Source organism: Suncus etruscus, chromosome 6, assembly GCF_024139225.1.
Source record: "Suncus etruscus isolate mSunEtr1 chromosome 6, mSunEtr1.pri.cur, whole genome shotgun sequence".
NCBI classification, from domain to species: domain Eukaryota; kingdom Metazoa; phylum Chordata; class Mammalia; order Eulipotyphla; family Soricidae; genus Suncus; species Suncus etruscus.
The window spans coordinates 90,123,443-90,144,477 of NC_064853.1; the positions used below are offsets into that span (position 1 = coordinate 90,123,443).

The 21,035-nt window shown below is 37.4% G+C and overlaps 1 protein-coding gene across 1 annotated transcript; it reads left to right on the top strand.

The window, feature by feature from the left end:
- Positions 1-2,131: 2,131 nt before the first annotated feature.
- LOC126012100 (DNA-directed RNA polymerase II subunit RPB4-like) lies at positions 2,132-2,515 on the top strand. The gene has a single exon (XM_049775907.1). It carries the CDS (start codon positions 2,132-2,134, stop codon positions 2,513-2,515), a length of 384 nt encoding a protein of 127 aa, XP_049631864.1.
- Positions 2,516-21,035: the final 18,520 nt, after the last annotated feature.

The following is a 21,035-nucleotide window of genomic DNA, read 5'->3' on the forward strand; positions in this document are numbered from 1 at the left end:
AAAAACAAAACTTATGAACGAATTCTTATGCACACTGCATATATCTTATTTTGCAATGAAGAAACAAAACACATACAAATACAATATGTGGCCCATATTGATCCCAGGATAAATTTTGCCCATTCATAGTTGTAAAAGACAGTCTTCTGTAGTTAGTGATCTTGTATTTTGCACAGATCCAAGGATGATGTTTCTTTTGATTTCATCTTACCATTAGGACAACCTGCTCTTAGATCAAGTTGTTGCCATTTCCTTGTTATCAGGATGTCATATCAAAACTGGCACAAATTGGTGCTAGAGCAGTATTAGAAATTTCCCAGGGGAAGTTTGGTTCCTGGTGATGTCACAGGGAACTGTGTCAGTTCTATGTCTGCAATCTAGGGTTTGGGATTGGATGGTCGCTGTCTGATCACATGACACATGTTCAGGGTGGGAAGCAACCCTGTATTAAAAAATGTATGGGTTCTTATCCCTAGTAGACAACAGCTTCTTTCTATATATAAAATTTCCCTTTATTAATATGCCTTTATGAAAAGGAATAATGCCATATTATATTGCTGGTGCATTTTTGGGTAAGAATGTCAGTCTACACAATCTCTGTGCCCTGGTTTTGACCTGAAATATTTTTTTTTAAAAGAAGCATCAATCATCAACATAAACAACTGAAAATACCAGAGAAATCAGGAAATAACTCTGAAAGAATAAACAAGATAGATAAACGTTTAGGTTTATCACTTAGATAAAATGAGAAAATGTTCAAATTATGTAGATCAGATATGAATGGGGGAAATTACAACACCTTTCAGTAACTTAAGATAAAATGAAAGGTTACTATGAACAACTTAAGCTGGAGAATGTAGATGAAATATATTGACTCTTAGAGTCATGTACTATGCCAAACCTAAAGTATGAGAAAATAAAATTATAACAGGCTAATCACAAATAAAGAATTTAGAGCACTATCAAGAATATTACCAGGAAAAAAATTCTTGCTCTGGATGAGTTCAACTTTAAATTATAAAACTTTCAGAGATTTAATACCTTTACTTGTTCATTTCTTCCAAAACATCTAAGACACAGAAATCTGTCTCAACACCCTTTATGTAGCCAACATTACACTAGTCCCCAAAGCAAAGACATTTCTAGAAAATAAATTTTCACACCAATTTCCCTGATAAACATTGATGCAAAGATCCTTAATAAAAAAAAAACACTTTGTAAAAAAAAATAGCCTTCCACCTGTGTTCACATAGGAAAGACTGGCTACACAGGGGTTTTCCTCAAAATGGGTTTAATAGAAGAAAAAAAAAACAGGCAGGATAGGGAGGCCAGGGTCCTTAGGCAAAGCTAACACCAACACCAGCAACATAACTACCATCAGACACACACACACACACGCACACAAACAAACACACACACACACATGCACACACTCACAAGCTCACACAAACAACTGACTTCAGCTAGGGTTATTTTCCTCCCAGTCAAATGATTCTCAATTAGATACCAGAATCCAAATCTCTAACAGATTAGATAGATGATAGATAGATAGATAGATAGATAGATAGATAGATAGATAGATAGATAGATAGATATAGATATAGATATAGATGATATAGATATAGATATATATTGCTTTTACAAAGACAGAGCCCTTGTTGGGGAGAGTCATCCAAGATCCTAATAACTACTAAGGCCTTTAGGAAATCATTGTTTTTTTCTCATCTGAAAGACATTTGTTATGCTGTGTTAATGGCAATAAAATAGAAGAATCACAAAAGCAACATGCAAATAAATGCCAAGGCAAATGCTATATTTTGCCAATACTCTCACAAAATAGTTGAGATGTTCACTTAAGCATACACTCTGAAGTTATTCACCTCTTACTATCATTATACATCATTATAAACTGCAGGAAAAACATAGCATATGGCAATTCAGGACAGCATATTTAGTTAAATGCCATAACCAAATTGTTGGCTTGTTTGTTGATAGGATCCACACCTGGCAGTGCTTAGGAAAAGAAGACAGGCAGGAAGCTTCTAGTGAGACAAATTTTACTTAAACATACTAGATCTGTAGGTAGCCTGAACATACTAGATAGGGGCATACTGCTCACCCTGGCCCTAAGATGGCGGCTGGCAGTTGTGACCCGTGTACTGGCAACTTGGAAGATGCTTCCCAGGTCATCTTTCCCAAAGGGTTTCAAACAGCCGTGACTCTTCTAAATCCAGAAGTTCTTCATCTGCTTTTGGAGCATCAGAAGCTGCAGAACGAGAGTGTTGAGAATGAACATAACTTCCCTTGGTCTTCAAATAAACGTTCCACTCTACAGCCGGTTTCAGTCGTTTCACAGACCGTTGCCAGTGTTCGTCCTTTCTTGCTACAGAAAAAGCTTCGCGAGTTTGAGCTGGCATGTTTGGCCACCCTTTGCCCAGGAACTGCTGAGGAGTCCAAGGCTCTGATCCCAAGCCTCGAGAGCGGTTTGAAGATAAGAGCTCCAACAGATTCTTGATGATTTCCAGACTCAGAGCAGCTTCCAGTATGAAACACCAGCTCTCACTGGTTGAAGGAGCCCCTCAGTGGAATGCCGTGGTCCTAGTTAGATCCCATTGCAGAAGGCACCCAAGTTCCCTTGGAGATAACAATCCAGTGTGGGCTTGGTTTAAGTTGCTGGAGTTATGAGTGACCTATTGTCTTCTAATTTTAACTGAACTTTCATTGTGTTACATTTATAATTATTTTACTATAAATTTACATATGAAGGTTAATTATTGTAAAATTTAAGTGCCTGTGAGAAAAGACATTGTCAGTTAATTCTAGATTCACTAATATATCAAGCAGTAAATTTGTATATTAGAAATTAATTTAGTCAAGCTCTATTAATGCTTCCTAATTCTGACTGTTTATGAACAGTATTAGTTTCTTACATAGACTGATAGTCAGATAGATGAACACACAGCACAAAGTGTTGACGATACAGAGTGCAAGAAAAGAGAAAACATGCACAGATACACAGAAACCCCTGTTTTATTAATGTTAAGCAAATTTAAACAAAAATGTTGATAATTCATGCAACACTCCTGTTGGTTTTTTTTTTAAATAATTTTTATTGTGACCAACATTAATTACGAATCTTTTACATAATGTCTGAGGTATGTAATGACATTGAATCAGGGGTATTTCCACCACCAGTGTTGTCCTCCCTCCACCCCATTCCCAGGATCCCCCTCCTTTGCCCTTCGGACTGCTATTATAACTGTTTCCCTCTGTGTATAGCTTGTTGAAGAATGGGTATCGATTATGTTGTCATTAACTTTGGGTTTGGTGTTTAAGTCTGATCCTTTTTTATTTTTACTCAATGTAAAAATGTTTGGCTCTGGTACAATTCATTTTTTCCTCCTCAATTTATGAGGCATAACAAGATGATTCAAGTTATGTGGTTCTGTTTGAAAAAATAAAGAAAAAACAAAAATAACTGGGAGGAGTCCTTCTAGAGATTATCAATATCAATTTAAAAAGAAGAAAGGGGGAAAAAGAAGAAAAACATAACAAAAAAAACCAAAAAAAAATAAAATAGAACAAAAACCAACAACAAAAACAAAATAAACAAAACAAAACAAAAGAAACAAAAATCAAACAAAAGACCAAAACCAGCAACTACAAAAAAACACCACAACAACAAATACAATATCCAAACAAAACCACAAGAATGAAAGAAAATAAAACAGAAAAGGAAAGAAAACAAAAAGGGCTGGTGTAGCAAGGATTTTTTTTGTTTCTCTCTCTCTCTCTCTCTCTCTCTCTCTCTCTCTCTCTCTCTCTCTCTCTCTCTCTCTCTCTCTCTCTCTCTCTCGCATAAGCACAGTAAATATTGGGGAAATTAGAAAGGAAATTCCCTTGGCCTAAAAGATACAGGGCTTCTCTGTCCTTGAAACATACTGTCGTGGGAATAACTACAGGCTCCTTACACGCTCCTCCTTTTCAGATCCCAATGATTTTTATGGTGCCAGAAAACTTTCCGCTCATATTCTTTGTTGTTTTGATCACACCTGGCTGTGTTCAAGGCTAAAATCTGCATCGTTCACTGCCAGACCTTATGAGCACAAGCTTAATATAAAAAACAACTATGGGTATTTCTTTGAGCATCACCTGACAATGCTTGAATGTAAGTCCCTATGGTGCATGAGAGGACTATGTGGTTTCAGAAACAGAACCTGGGTGTTTCTCATGCAAAGCATGTGATCAGTCACTGAACTTTCTCTGCAAATGTTTTTCATTTAAATATGGTTTACTTTTTTTTGTTTGCATTGTTTTTTTTTTTGGGGGGGGTCACACCCAGCAGTGTTAAGTGTTTAGTCCTGGTTCTATGCTCAGAAATTGCTCCTGGCAGGCTCAGGGTACCATATGGGATGCCAGGATTTGAACCACCGACCATCTGCATGAAAGGCAAATGCCTTACCTCCACGCTATCTCTTCAGCTTTATATTAAGAAAAAAGGATAGCTAATTATACATTATAGATGTATGTATGTGTGTGTGTGTATATATATCCAGAATAATATTTAAGTTCAAGATGGATGTATCTTATCTCATGTTTTGGTAGTTCCTGTCTGAACCATATAATTTAATCAAGGACAAAAAGCCTCATAATAAAGGATATGTAGTCAAAAATGTGAAAAATATTAAAAAATAAAATGGTAAACTTTAAATGATTAACAGTTATGAAAGCATGGCACTTGTTAGGAAAGATCATATATACTTAATTATAAAAACATTTTAAGGCTCTCCTTTCTGGGAGCCGGGAGTCTAGCAGGAGGAGGTCTGGCGGGCCCCCGACATGCCGGAGGCCTGCTTGACCAGGCCTAGTGGGGGTACGGGACTTGGGTAACCACAGCACCCCTCTACCGCCTTGCTCCAGATCTCCAGGGCTTTCCTGGGCCACATGCCTGGGCAAGCCGGTGAGTTGGGTCCCTTGGTGGAGCTTGAAGGTACCCTAGGCCTTCCCCCATTATCCATTCAGCTCCTTAGGAAGGGTCTGGGTGGGGCTCTGAACTTCTGGCCTCCCAGCTTCTTGAAGGATCTCTCCTTTCTGGAGCCGGGAGTCTAGGAGGAGGAGGTCTGGTGGGCCCCCGACATGCCGGAGGCCTGCTTGACCAGGCCTAGTGGGGGTGTGGGACTTGGGTAACACCAACACCCCTCTACCACCTTGCTCCAGATCTCCAGGGCATTCCTGGGCCACATGCCTGGGCAAGCCGGTGAGTTGGGTCCCTTGGTGGAGCTTGAAGGTACCCTAGGCCTTCCCCCATTATCCATTTAGCTCCTTAGGGAGGGTATGGGTGGGGCTCTGAACTTCTGGCCTCCCAGCTTCTTGAAGGATCTCTCCTTTCTGGAGCCGGGAGTCTAGGAGGAGGAGGTCCGGTGGGCCCCCGACATGCTGGAGGCCTGCTTGACCAGGCCTAGTGGGGGTGCGGGACTTGGGTAACCCCAGCACCCCTCTACCGCCTTGCTCCAGATCTCCAGGGCTTTCCCGGGCCACACAAGAAACATTAATAGTACTCACACAAGAAACATTAATAGTACTCACACAAGAAACATTAATAGTACTCACTATCATTAAATTATGTTTTTATGTATGCAGAATGTCCATTTTGTACTTTGTCCTTTTGCATACCCCTTCATAAGTTTATATTTCTCTTTAACTTCTTTAATTCCTATCATCATTACTCCTCATTTACTCTTTCTAACTTAAGTACTGTAGAGTCCTAAGTCACAGACCAAAGTGGTGCCCTGGAGTTAACACCCACCCAACTATTTTAAAAGGCATATAAAAGACACTTATATGTTTTCAACATTTTATGGGTGTTTTCTTTGATATCTATAAACTTTTGCTGAATATTTTCTTATACAGTGACGATCCCCCACCACCATGTTTTTTTATCTTCTCTTTGTGAACTGCTCAATATGGAATTTGGTGTGAAAGAATCCCTCAGTTTAATACTTATGTTTGAACCAAGTCATGGGTCTTGTTGGAAATATTCTTACACTCCTATATATCTGATAGCACCACGTGGCTTTATTTCTTGTTTGCTTAGGCACACTAAAATGGGAAAATACTATACATACCAATAGGTTCTTATCTAATAGAGATGGGAACACACAAATCTTGTAGTGCAATGAGACCTTACACCCTGAACATTGACATAAAGACCAGGCACAGGCCTCAGAAGAATGGGCATTCTCCATTCACCCCTTGATCTACAGACGACATTTACAAAACATCCAAGGTTGTATATAACATCACTGGTGGCATTCCTGTACCAGGGAAGACCCTACAGCTGCTCTGACATCTATCTACTCAAAAGAAACACCCCTTAACACTGAGAAGACAACAAGAACAGTGACCTGCTTACTGGACAGGGCTAGCTGTATTGCCCCTTAATTGTGAGGTTTGTCTATAACATCACCTGGAAGCAATCCTCTACCACGGAAGACCCTACCACTGCTCAGACATCGTCCTGCTCAAAAGAGACTACCCTTAACACTGAGAAGACTTAACAACAACAACCTGCTTACAGGAAAGGGCTTCCTTCATTGCCCTTTCATGGTGAGGTGAAACGAGAAGACACTCCACATCATGACTTCAATGTAGGACATGCAGATTCCAGAATCTTTAATACAGAAACATGATACCAACAACAGAGACTGTGTGAAAAGTGTGTTGGCACTACGGACAATGTCTTAGATCGGACGATAACTTGCCTGAAGCCTAGAGCTGGTCTTATGCCAGGAAACTTCAGGGATAGGATCTCTTTGTATTTAGGCCAAGGTTATTCCTTTCCATGCCTCTCATATTTTGGTGGGCCTATGCAAACAACAATTGCCACTCTAACACCGTTTTTACTGTGCTCCTTTGACTCTAATCCTTAAAACACACCCACTTAAAATTTGAGGTTAACTTAAGCTAATATGCATGTACATGGAAATGTAAAAAATACTATGCCTCTAATGTTAAAGGAGTTATGTAAGTTTGATGGCTTTAGATTGCCTTGTGTGCTAAGAAATATTATAATGTGCTACAACCTGGGGACTCGAGGGACAAAATAATTGCACATGGATTCTGTTTTATTTTACCTTAACGTTCTTTGGCTGAAAGTTCAAAGTTAAGATATATCAACAAGGGGACTTCTTCTGAGAATTATGTTATGGGTGATTGTCCTTCCACTGTAACTTTACCTTGTCCTCTTTATTTGCATCTTTTGTTCTCATAATTCAAAATAAAAAAAATTAATAAAAAAACATTTTAAGAAAAAATTTTAGTTAATTTTTAATTAGATTTCCCATTGTCTTATAAGAAAGGCCCACTCAAATGGTACATGAAAGCCACTGATTGATTACTTTGTAAGAAAAGACATCATACCAAGAATATTTTACTCTATGAAAATTCTCCCACATCATCAAATAAATATTTGATCAAGGTGTTAAGACAGAAAATAAACTCAGTTTCTTAGATTATTTGGAAGTAGAAATAAAACAAGATGAATCAATGCTATTGACATTTAATTAAAATAATTAATATTTATTTTAATTATATATTTAAATAAATTGTATTTCTTATTAAATTTATTTTTAATTAGTATAAAATTTATATTGATATATTTTATATTAATAAATATATATTAAATATAATTTATCAAGATTAATTTTCATTAATACTAATAATGAAATGAAACGTATAATGTTAGTGAATTTAGAGAAACAAGTATAGGCCAGTCAGATTTTATTGAAGTATATATAAAAAATAAAAATATATGTACATATCAATAGATGCAGAGAAAGCATTCAATAAGGTCCAACACCCATTCTTGATAAAAACTATCATCAAGATTGGATTGAAAGGAATTTTTCTCAATATAGTCAAATCCATCTACCATAAGCCAATGGAAAATAGAACTCTCAATGGAACTCAACTAAAAGCCTTTCCTCTAAAACCTGGTACAAGATACTTTCTCACCACTCCTATTCAACATAATCCTTGAGTACTTGCCATAGCGATTAGGCAATATATATAAATGATATATATATGTATGTATATATATATATATATCAAGAGCATTCAAATAAGAAAAAAAGAAGTTAAGCTCTCACTGTTTGCAGATGACAGAATACTATATATAGAAAACCCTAAAGACTCTACCACAGAACTTCTATGAATAATTCATAGAGCAAAGTGGCAGGCTACAAAATTTACATGCACAAATCAATAGTCTTCTTATACAACAATAATGATAGAGAAGAAATGAACATTAAAAAACCAATCTCATTCACATTAGCACCACACAAACTCAAATATCTTGGAGTCAACTGAACTCAAGAGGTGAAGGACCTATAGAAAGAAAACTAAAATAGCCTGTTTTAAGAAATAAGAAGTCATAAAATTTTCCTATACATAGATGTAAACGGAATCTATTATGCTGAGTGAAATAAGTCAGAGAGAGAGAGAGAGACAAACGCAGAATGGTCTCACTCATCTATGGGTTTTAAGAAAAATGAAAGACATTCTTGCAATAATAATTTTCAGACACAAAAGAGAAAAGAGCTGGAAGTTACAGCTCACCTCAGGAAGCTCACCACAAAGAGTGATGAGTTTAGTTAGAGAAATAACTACATTTTGAACTGTCCTAATAATGAGAATGTATGAGGGAAATGGAGAGCCTGTTTAGAGTACAGGCGGGGGTCGGGTGGGGAGGAGGGAGATTTGGGACATTGGTGATGGGAATGTTGCACTGGTGATGGGTGGTGTTCTTTACATGACTGAAACCCAAACACAATCATGTATGTAATCAAGGTGTTTAAATAAAATATATTTAAAATAAATAAATAAATAGATAATAAATAAATAAATAAATAAATAAATAAAAAGAAATGAGAGGACACAAGGAAATGGAGACACATACACTGCTCATTGATTGGCAGGATTAAGATCAGTAAAATGGCAAAGCATTGTACAGATTTAATGCAAACCTGTTAAAGATACCCATGACATTCTTCAAAGAAGTGGATCAAACATTCCTGGAATTCATTTAGAACAATAAACACCCACGAATAGCTAAAACAATCCTTGGGAAAAGGAATATGGGAGGCATTACTTTCCCAAATTTTAAATTGTATTATTAAGCAATGGTTATTAAAAACAGCATGCTATTAGAATAAAGACAGATCCTCATATCAATGGAATAGACTTGAGTATTTGAAAATTGTTCCCCAGATATACAATCAATTTTTGATAAAGGAGCAAGAAACCCAGTATGGAGCAAGAAAAGCCTCTTCAACAGGTGGTTTTGGCACAACTGAGTAGCCACTTGCATAAAGCTTACTTGGACCTCCATCTAACAGCATGCACTAAGGTCAAATCCAAATGGATTAAAGACCTTGATATCATCCCTGAAACCATAGGTATATAGAAAAATACTTAGTAAGACACTCCATGACATGGAGACTAAAGGCTTCTCCAAGGAGGAAACAGCACTCTCCAAATAAGTGGAAGCAGAGATAAACAAATGGGACTATATTCAGCTGAGAAGCTTCTCCACCTCAAGGAAATAGTGCCTAGGATACAAAAGCCACCCACAGAATGGGAAAAACTATTTATCCAATACCCATCAAACAAGGGGCTAATATCAAAAATATATAAAGTACTCACAAAACATAATGAAAAAAAGTCTAACACCATCAAAAAATGGGGGATAAATAAACAGACACTTCCTCAAAGAAGAAATTCAAATGACTAAATGACACATTAAAAAAAGTCCCACATCACTAATCATCAGGGAGATGCAAATAATAACAATTATAAGGTACCATCTTATGCCACAGAGACTGATACATATCACAAAGAACAAGAACAATCAGTGCTAGCGGAGATGTGGAGAGAAAGGAACCTTTATTCACTGCTGGTGGGAATGCTGTCTAGTTCAGCCTTTATGAAAAACAATATGGAGATTCCTCAAAAAGTGGAAATTGGGTCCCATATGAATCAGCTATACCACTCCTAGGAACACAAAAATACAATTCAAAAATCCCTTCCTCACACCTATATTCATTTCAGCGCTATTTACAATAATCAGACTCTGGAAACAACCAAGACGTCCTTCAACAAATGAATGACTAAAGAAACTGTGCTTCATATGCACAATGGAATAGTATGTATCAGTCATGAATAATAAAGAATGGACATGGAATCTATTATGCTGAGTAAAATAAATCAGAGGGTGAGTGATAGACACAGAATAGTCTCACTCATCTATCAGTTTTAAGTAAAACTAAGGACAATATTCTAATAATGCCCAGGGACAATAGAGATGATGGCCAGAAGGACATCACAATACAAAGCTCACCACAAAGAGTGGTGTGTGCAGTCATGGGAATAACTACACTAACAATGACCATGACTATGTTAATGATTTAGAGAAGTAGAATACTTGTCTCAAATACAGTCAGAGGTGGGGGAAGAGGGAGGGAGGCATTGGTGTTACACTGGTGAAGGGGGTGTTCTGTTTATGACTGAAAGACAATTACAATCATGTTTGTAATCGTGGTGCTTAAAGAAAGATTTTATAAAAAAAAAAGTACAAGCACATTTTTAATTAATGTATATCCAATCAAGTCATTAATACAATGGTAGAGGTTTAGTAAGCACTTGTTAGCTGTACATTTTGTTAAATTGGGGTGTTTCTATAAGGATGATATATCAAACAAATGAAGTTGTCCAAAGATTCAAAACACTATTATTGAAACTGTGACTTTTAGCATGTACTTAGCTATTGAATATGATTTTAAGTGTTATATCTAAAACCTTATTGCCTAATCCAAGATAAAATAGATTTCCCCTGAGGTTTTCTGATAGACTTTTTATTGATTTATGTTTCATATTCTCATGTTAGTCAGAATAGGCATATTTTCATGCACCACATTTTAAAATTAACTTACATTTTTTTCTATTCTGTAGTCCCATCAGCTATGTGTGACAAAGATTCTTCATTCATTACATTCACTATCACACTATTACCTTTTGTTTTTAAATTGTCACATCCTGATTTTTGATAAGGGCTGCTTATTAGGTTATACTGTTAGTGACTATCAGTACTGTTTTATCTGACTTTTGTAATTTTTTGCTTTGTTAATTTTTTTCTCTTGCAAGACATTATGTTTTCATTAAAAATGTTTTTTGTAGGGTTTTTTTTTTGTTTTGTTTTTAGCCATACCCAATGCCACTCAGAAATTACTTCTGACTCTGCTCTCAGAAATTACTTCTAGAAGCTCTGGGGACCAACCATATGGGATTCCAGGGTTGAAATCCTGGTTGGCCACATGCAAGGCAATTGCGCTACCCACTGTGTTATCACAAACCTTCAGATTTTGTGATCTTTGTGGTACTGAGTACAACTACTCAACTTGCTCTTCAAGTGAGAAAGTTTCATAGACAATATGTAAATAGACAAGCATGCTTGCGTGACAATAAGCCCTTATTTGTAAATATAGGCTGTGGTATGATTTTAGCCCATGGATTACTTGCTAATCTCAGAACTCAGTAAGCATTTTATAAAGACTGATACAAGGTAGATTGTATAGATACTAACTCTATCATTTACTCACCTTATAGCTTCAGCCTAATTACTTTACCTTTAACATTCAGTTTCTTCCTTTGTGTATCCAAATCTCGAAAGACACAAGAGGGGGGCCGGGCAGTGGCGCTGGAGGTAAGGTGCCTGCCTCGCCTGCGCTAGCCTAGGACGGACCGCGGTTCGATCCCCCGGTGTCCCATATGGTCCCCCAAGAAGCCAGGAGCAACTTCTGAGCGCATAGCCAGGAGTAACCCCTGAGCGTCACAGGGTGTGGCCCAAAAACCAAAAAAAAAAAGACACAAGAGGAATGAGATAAAATATCAAATGATGGTGGATCTTTCATTCTTTCTGAAGAAATTTGAAGTGCCTAAAGAGATTTTACCAAAAAGGGTGATCATATAAATCATACATTGCAATGTATGGTTCAACTGAGATGCTAGTCTTTTTTTTTGTTTTTGTTTTTGTTTTTGTTTTTTGTTTTTGTTTTTGTGTCACACCCAGCAGTGCTCAGGATTTACTCCTATCTCTATGATCAGAAATCTGTCCAGTCAGGCTCGAGGGACCATATGGGATGCCAGGATTTGAACCACCATCCTTCTGAATGCAAGGCAAATGCCTTACCTCCATGCTATCTCCCCAGCCCTGAGATGCTAGTTTTTAGGTAATTATACTAAAAGAATAAGATCCAATTAGATGAGATGATTGATCAAATGGAAACTGAACTTCTAAACAAGAAAATTGGCAGGAAAAATAGAGACGTAGATGAAATGATGTTTAGAAGGAATATCTAGGGGAACTGGCAATAAAATGAAGCACAGTCAGGGCAGTTAAGTACAATAAGGTCACCGATATAAATTGGCAAGGTAAGATGCACAAAAATAATGGAGTATATTAAATATGTCCAAATATATGTCTCTAGAATTAAGATATAACCATTGTGTTTACCTAAGTTTTAGATTTCATCTAGTCAGCTATGCTTTATAAATGCTTTGAGTTTATAATGTGTGAGACAATAACAAGGAAGAGAGCATTATCTATATTTTCTTTAATGCTTAATTTGAGCAAGGATTTATCAGATAAAATCTTTATCAAAATTCTAAGAATTACTATATTTTCCGGCAGATAAGATGACTGGGTGTACAAGACAACCCCCTAATTTTGCAGTTAAAACATAGGTTTAGGCCTATATTTGCTGTATCAGACAGAAGTTCCTGTGCTGCAACTGTATGTATCACAGTGAGCCAATCACAAGAAAAGGTTCAAAGGTTATACTGTAATAGACTTCCTCTCTGACTCTGGCCAATCTGAACAGGCTTTTTACAGTGTAAATTCATGTCCAAAACATTGTCTACTTTGCATGCATAAAAAGCCTGCTTGGATTGGCTGAGTTAGAGAGGCAGTCCAAGCAGCCTTGCAGTGTTTGGTCCCTTATCATAGGCACCTTTTTTTTTTTAAACACCTTGATTACATGCATGATTGTGTTTGGGTTTCAGTCATGTAAAGAACACCACATTCCCATCACCAATGTCCCAAGTCTCCCTCCTCCCCACCCGACCCCCGCCTGTACTCTAAACAGGCTCTCCATTTCCCTCATACATTCTCATTAGTAGGACAGTTCAAAATGTAGTTATTTCTCTAACTAACTCATCACTCTTTGTGGTGAGCTTCCTGAGGTGAGCTGGAACTTCCAGCTTTTTTCTCTTTTGTGTCTGAAAATTATTATTGCAAGAATGTCTTTCATTTTTCTTAAAACCCATAGATGAGTGAGACCATTCTGCATTTTTTTCTCTCTCACTCTGACTTTTTTCACTCAGCATAATAGATTCCATGTACATCCATGTATAGGAAAATTTCATGACTTCATCTCTCCTGACAGCTGCATAATATTCCATTGTGTATATGTACCACAGTTTCTTTAGCCATTCGTCTGTTGAAGGGCATCTTGGTTGTTTCCAGAGTCTTGCTATGGTAAATAGTGCTGCAATGAATATAGGTGTAAGGAAGGGGTTTTTGTATTGTATTTTTGTGTTCTTAGGGTATATTCCTAGGAGTGGTATAGCTGGATCGTATGGGAGCTTGATTTCCAGTTTTCGGAGGAATCTCTATATCGCTTTCCATAAAGGTTGAACTAGATGGCATTCCCACCACCAGTGGATAAGAGTTTCTTTCTCTCCACATCCCCGCCAACACTGTTTATTCTCATTCTTTGTGATGTGTGCCATTCTCTGTGGTGTGCGGTGGTATCTCATCGTTGTTTTGATTTGCATCTCCCTGATGATTAGTGATAGTGGAGCACTTTTTCATGTGTCTTTTGGCCATTTGTATTTCTTCTTTGTCAAAGTGTCTGTTCATTTCTTCTCCCCATCATAGGCACCTTTTCTGGCAATTCCCTGTGGCGTCAGTTAATCTCCTCCACTACATGAACCAAACAACACCCCATCTTCGGACCCTAGCACTGAACCACCAACAGGGTTAGCTGGGTTTTGCCAGAAGTGGCCCCCAAATTTCCTGAATATTGTTTGGGAGCCCCCAAGAAAGAGATTTGGACCTCTGCGGCCTGATTTTTTGTTTGTTTTTTTGTTTGTTTCGTTTAGCGGCATATTGAAACATTTTTCGGGATATACTGAGCATATAAGACAACCCCCAATTTTCGGTTGACTTTTTTTTTGGTTTAAAAGTCATCTTATACACCGGAAAATACGGTAAATAAAGCCACAAGCAACTTATAGAGGAACACCTATGAAAAAATATTACTTATATATTAAGTATATATTACAAGGCTAAGAAATAAGGAGACAGGTACTCAGTATCAAGAATGTTTAAGTCCAGAACCTATGTTCTCAATCATAATTCTCATTAATTATCATAATTCTCAATCATAATATAATTCATTATATTACTGATTTTAAAGACTTGTTTGCAAGATAGCATGAGATTTGTTTAACAAACTCAAGTCTGTTTCAAAGGTCCTGTGTGCTGAAATGTGCAATCATGAGTTTCATTATTTTAGACAAGTCCTATGCAGTCCTATTATACTTTTTACTCAAAGATCTTTGTTGTTCTAAACATTAAATATCTCACTTTTAATTACACTTACACTTACAACTATCATAGCAATGTTAATGAATGAGAGAAATAGAATTCCCATCTAGAATACAGCCAGGGGTAGGGTAAGAGGGAGGGAGGGGATTCGTGGTATAAATGTTACACTGGTGAAGGGGGTGTTCTTTTTATGGCTGAAACCCAACTACAAGCATGTTTGTAATCATGGTGCTTAAAAAAAGGTATTATTTTAAAAATCTCACCTTTTTTTAACTTGAGAAAAAAAACTTTTCAAGTAATAGTAAAATCTAGATAGTTTATTAAGTTATAAAGAAATAAAAAATAAAAGAGAGAGGGCTGAAGTGGTGGTGCAGGGCATAAGTCATCCTAGGTTCGACCACAGTTCAAATCACCCAGCATCCCATATGGTCCCCCAAACCCGGAGCAATTTCTGAGAGCATAGCCAGGAGTAACCACTGAGCATCACTGCATATGGCCCAAAACCTCCCCCCACAAAAAAAGAATAAAATAAATATCTTTATTATTCTCAGTATAACAGAAATGTTAATAGAGAGGTGGATATTAAACTAAATGAAAATAACACTAGACTATACACTAAATCAAACTGCACCAAAGACTCAATGTGTCAAACCTTTGGTTTTAGTTGAAATTTGAATTATAAGGATTTCCTTTAGGATAAAGACCTCACATCTATTTTCTTATAAATTTATACTTTTGAGTATTATCAGTCAGAAAATATAATTAATCTGGAAGCTTCCCTCACATCTATTTTCTTATAAATTTATACTTTTAAATATCATCAGTCAGAAAACATAATTAATCTGGAAGCTTTCTTTCCATGATATGTTGTGACCTTTATTACAAGTAAGTAGACAAAACCTACAGAAAATGACTTAATATTTCACTTTAGAGTGTGTATGATTCTGGCACCAGGCCCCCCAATAAGGCCAATGCAAGGGTGGGAAAGGGTCTCTTCTAGCCAGTAGCCTCAGAGGCTAGACCTGGGAAAAGGAGGGAAGACTATGATCCACAGATCGCTCATAGAGAAGCATTGTCAGAGCAATGAACTTAGTTTATTGGAGGTAGGGATAAGACTTTTAAGGGCAAACTTTAGGCGGGAAACAATGTGGGTAATATAGCTTAGGCATTACAGCAACAAGATGGTATGTGAAGAAAACATGTGAAGATACATGGCATTATTGATTTGGATGGTATGCAAAAATAACAGTTACAATGCCCATGGCAACATTAAATTAGGAAGCACTTGAAGATAACAGTTGCAATTCTTATGGCACTATTAGCCTAGACAGATGGTTTGACCTGAATGACTGACTGTCTCCTTAACTCATCCTGCACTCACTAGAGCAGGGGCACAAGTCTCTAAACAGAGACTTTCACCTATATTCAAAACCAACTTGTATAAATCTCCTTATTCCCCAGCCTCTCTCCCCACAGGGGGCTTTCATGAAAATGGTTTGAGGGAATATACATTTTTACCCTTTCTTAGTACTTCATCATTATGAAATTCAACCTTGAATCCTCAAAAACATAGAAATTCTATTATTCAACGAGGCCAAATACCTCTATCAGAACATTTCCTTCTAGCGTGGTCAGATTGTTAGCTGTAGCCATCCCACTAGATTGCATTTCTTGAGTTAAAGCTGTTTATGCCTTTGTATTGTGCTGGTCTATAAGGAAATATCTTGTTTCACCTCTATTTACATCTCCAGCACAGAGCACTGCAGAGATGCATATAAGGTGCTCAATAACTAAATCTAGAAATAAATGTCCTACTATAACTAGTTATTCTTTGATAAAATAATTCCATTAAAACTAAAATTTCACTAATGATATTATATATGTGAAATACATTAGAATTAGGAATATATATGCAACAAGTAACATAATATGTATACATTTGTATTACATAGAACTTAATGTATGACATAATTATAGAGTAGGTCATGCAATAGTCATTAAATTTATATTCCCAATAGATACATATACACAGTACATTGTTCAGTTTCATGACATTAAAGATTTTGTGAATTTTATGCTCAAGCAAATGTTACAACCCAGTCTTTTATGGGATTTGAATTCTCATATCAGTACTTAAAAGTCATAAAATGTGAACGTTTTACCTCCTGAACTCTACCCGTTCTAACCTCCTGTTGCTGATTTTTATAGTGAAAAGAGCACACATATGAAATGAAATATATTTATAATTCTATGAAAGACTTTTTTAGCAAGTCACAGAAAGTTACAATTCTATTCTTCAAAAAGTGATTTGGTCATTTAAAATGAGCTAACCAACTGGTAATTGAAAAAAAAAGAGCTATTTGTTGTCGAGCTCAAAGTGGGTCTGCAAGAAGATATACAGAAATCCTAAAGAGCTTTAACTTTTTAATTTACATTTTTTAAATCTTGCAGAAAGGCATAATTTTTTTATGATTTATGACTTTTAAAACTGGAGCCTACCCTTCTTATGATTCTAACCATTTTGTTCAAACTTACAGTGTGGTCATGGCAACAAATTAGACTGTTACATAATTATAAAAAGTACAAAGTCAAATAATAATGTATTTCTGAGGATTTGATGGGATAGTATATATTGAGCAATTGGTCTTAGCTAGGCAAATGCTTAACACACCCACTTTGAATTTGGAATTTCTACTTACTATGGAAAAACAAAAGTAATTACCAGGGTCACTGAATAATGTTCTAGTTACTTTCCTTTTATTTTCTTTATTTTTTATAAAATCTTTTTTTTTTTGTTTTGTTTTGTTTTTCGGGTCACACCCGTTTGATGCTCAGGGGTTATTTCTGGCTACACGCTCAGAAATTGCCCCTGGCTTGGGCGGACCATATGGGACACCGGGGGATCGAACCGTGGTCCTTTCCTTGGCTAGCGCTTACAAGGCAGACACCTTGCCTCTAGCGCCACCTCGCCGGCCCCAAAATCTTTATTTAAGCACCATGATTACAAGCATGATTGTACTTGGGTTTCAGTTATTAACAGAACACCTCCCTTCACCAGTGCAACATTCCCACCCCCAAAGCATTTTCTAGGTAACTTCCCTTGACAAATAATTAGAAATTATACATGAAATTATCACTGGTTCTAGCACTTGTTAGACAAGCAACAGGACAATGGAAAAAATATTTTATGTTGCTTCTTCACATGAATTTTTCACTTATTTAAGTATCTACACAAATTACCCACAGAAAAGCTACACTTGCACTCCTATCAGAACAAATATTCAGCTAAACTGAGACTCAATATATACTTAGTATATGTGCTGGGGGGAGAGGGTGCTTGGTAGGCTGTACCCAGCTTTGCTCCAGGTTTCTTTACTCCTGACTCTGGGAAAAGGAGATCTATTGTATGCAGTATCTGAGACCATACATAATGCTTGTGGTTATGAGAGTGTACAAAGTGTAAGACAAAGTAGTAGAGTGCAAGGCAAGTACTTTATTCATTGTACTGTCCTTTGGCACCTGCATATCATATTTTGGGTGGTTGTTTACTTTAAAAATTGTCTTCCAACATTTGACTTTGAGACTGCTGGCAGTGATTTTTCAAATGTGTTTCTTGCAAGCAGCGAGCAGAATGTTGGATTCAGTTTTCTGATTCATTTTGTGTATGAATAGGACATGAGAAGAGAAGGTGAGTAGTAGCCATATAGAGAGATTATGAAGAGGTTATGATGAGGAAGAAGCCTAAGCTGAGGAGCAGGAAGTGACCTCATATAATGAGCTCATAGAACTTGGAACCATGGTCACTAAGTGACCTATTTTTAAACAGCAGTTAGTTGACTTGTTGTTGAAGCAGATAAGTAGCATGTTTTGCTGTTTCCCTCTAGCCCCTCCAGCCTTGGCCAGAAGATGAATAAGGGGGGAATCGTGAGAAGACTAATTCACTGGGCTAGAAGTTGTTGCACATTGGCCCAGCCACTGCCAACAGTCATCAAGGGTAAGATAGAGCAGCACAGACAGGTCAAAATACAGATACCTCCAGAAGTATGTGAGTGTGAGTATATATTTGAGTATGTGAGTTGGTGTTTGTGGTTCTGTGTGTACGTATTTAAGTTGAAAGGGCCTTCCATTGATAGGAGAGGAATCAATGTCCCACCACCCCAAGCTTATATATGAATCATAGAATACTAGGTGGTGTCCTTAGAGTTAAAATTTAAATTGGTCCTGGAGAGATAGCACAGCGGCGTTTGCTTTGCAAGCAGCCGATCCAGGACCAAAGGTGGTTGGTTCAAATCCCGGTGTCCCATATGGTCCCCTGTGCCTGCCAGGAGCTATTTCTAGGCAGACGGCTAGGAGTAACCCCTGAGCACTGCCGGGTGTGGCCCAAAAACCAAAAAAAAAAAAAAACAAAAAAACAAAAAAAAGATTTAAATTAATATTAAAGTATAATATACACATTTATGGCAACTGAGTCCAGGTCTACAACAAACTAGAATTCTAGTCAAAGTCACCAAGTGGTAGTGATAACAGTGTAAAGAGAAGAGCTGACCACCTTCTGGTCTTTCTCATTAGCACTACAGAAATACAGAAAAGGAGTCCTTCATTAAATACACCCACTATCTCACCTCTAATGTTAATGTGAAATTGCCCATCCTTGAGGAAACCATTCAGTTGTGGAGCACAGGTTTTGATGAGGAACTACATGACAGAAGTTATGATGAAATGGAAAAAGAGTATTTTCAAGTGACAAAAGTCTACCCACTATATAACATATTGATCATACATGGAGAATAGAGTCACAGGATCTAAAGCATAAAGGTGAAAGAGCCACATGATGTGTCTGAACATATGAAAAGGAAGAAGGAGGAGGCCACAATCAGATTGTTCCAGGAACTGGTGTTCTAGTGAATCAAGTTTAAACTTCAGACCCCTTCTGGGAAAGTAGAATTGGGAAGACATGGGGTGATGGTCCATGTTCTCACTCTTCCTGCAGATGTCAACCTGGAATCTGACCTTCAAAATGTGTTTGTACAGATACATGTGAATGTAGAACTGGTTCCTCCTATATCAAAATGAGCCAGGTGGATATGGTAAAGCCTAAAGGGCTCCTGAACATACTGCTGATGTTCCACCCACAAAAGTGGCTCTGAATCATGAAGCTACAACATTTGCAGCCTTGCAGAAAGACCCCGCAGCATCAAGGAGGAGGTCTCAGCTGATCTGCTATTTGATGAAGCCCAGATTCCTCTAGAAGAGGAGATAGGTGTTATGCAATCTCCAAAAATAAAAAAGTGGTTTGTGGATATCTATTTCAAAATATGCTACATTATTATGATTATATATATATGTTTTGGATTTTATTCTTTATTTTTACTTTCAGTCAAACATTTCAGGAAGCTTGTGACATCCTTGAAACTTCACTAACCTTGAGATGTTCCTGTGCTCCTTATGTAAAATGGCATGTAAAGATTACCCACAAGATGATCTCTGTAATGCAGGCTTTTCCATCCTGCTTTCTCTCCACCCCCTGTATAATCGTGCTTAAAAAGAGCCTATACTGATCAATAAACCAGGACCTTGATAAGGCACTTTACATGGTCTCCTTCTCTTCTTTCCCCCATTCTATTTCAGGCTGGATCCCCTCTACACCCATGAATAACCTGTCCTGCGGGCCAGGACAAGTGGCACATCAAGGAGGAGGTCTCAGCAGATCTGCTATGTGATGAAGCCCAGATCCCTCTAGAAGAGGACTACTTTGAAGTCTAAAGTCTGACAGAAGTCAGTAAGCATTCCCCCTGGTATTCAGAATTAATTTGTGTAATGTAAATTGCTGGTGTCTTCTGCCTGTAAACCAAGGCCAGAAGACTAAGTAAACTCCTATTTTTATATGAAAAATTATTAATTGCTGCCAAGAATATTAATAAGTGTATCACAAAAAGCTTTGTGAATATGGTCATGGTTTAAAAAATTAAATTTATGGAGAATTTTTTTTGTAAACAGAACCTCCCAGGTTTGCCTCTGTAGCTATAGGCCCCACTGTTATGCTACATCCCGTGGCCCCACTCCCTCCCAAATTTATAACCATTTTGCCTCCTGCCAAGCCATTTCCTTGTAGACCTCCTGCAGTAGTATTTTCATCCACCTTGAAAGAGCCTGCCACTACTGCATTACCCACCCGTTCCAGTCCTTCAACCCACCATTCCTGCCGGACCTATTTCTGATTGACTCTGCCTAAGGGGAATGCTGGATTTGATACTCTGACCAGCAGCCCTTCTACAAAGGAATCACTACCTTCGGCACACCCACTGCTACCAACGACCCTGCTGATCTCCGATGCATCAAGGCATACCATTGAGTCAGGTCATGGGCATGG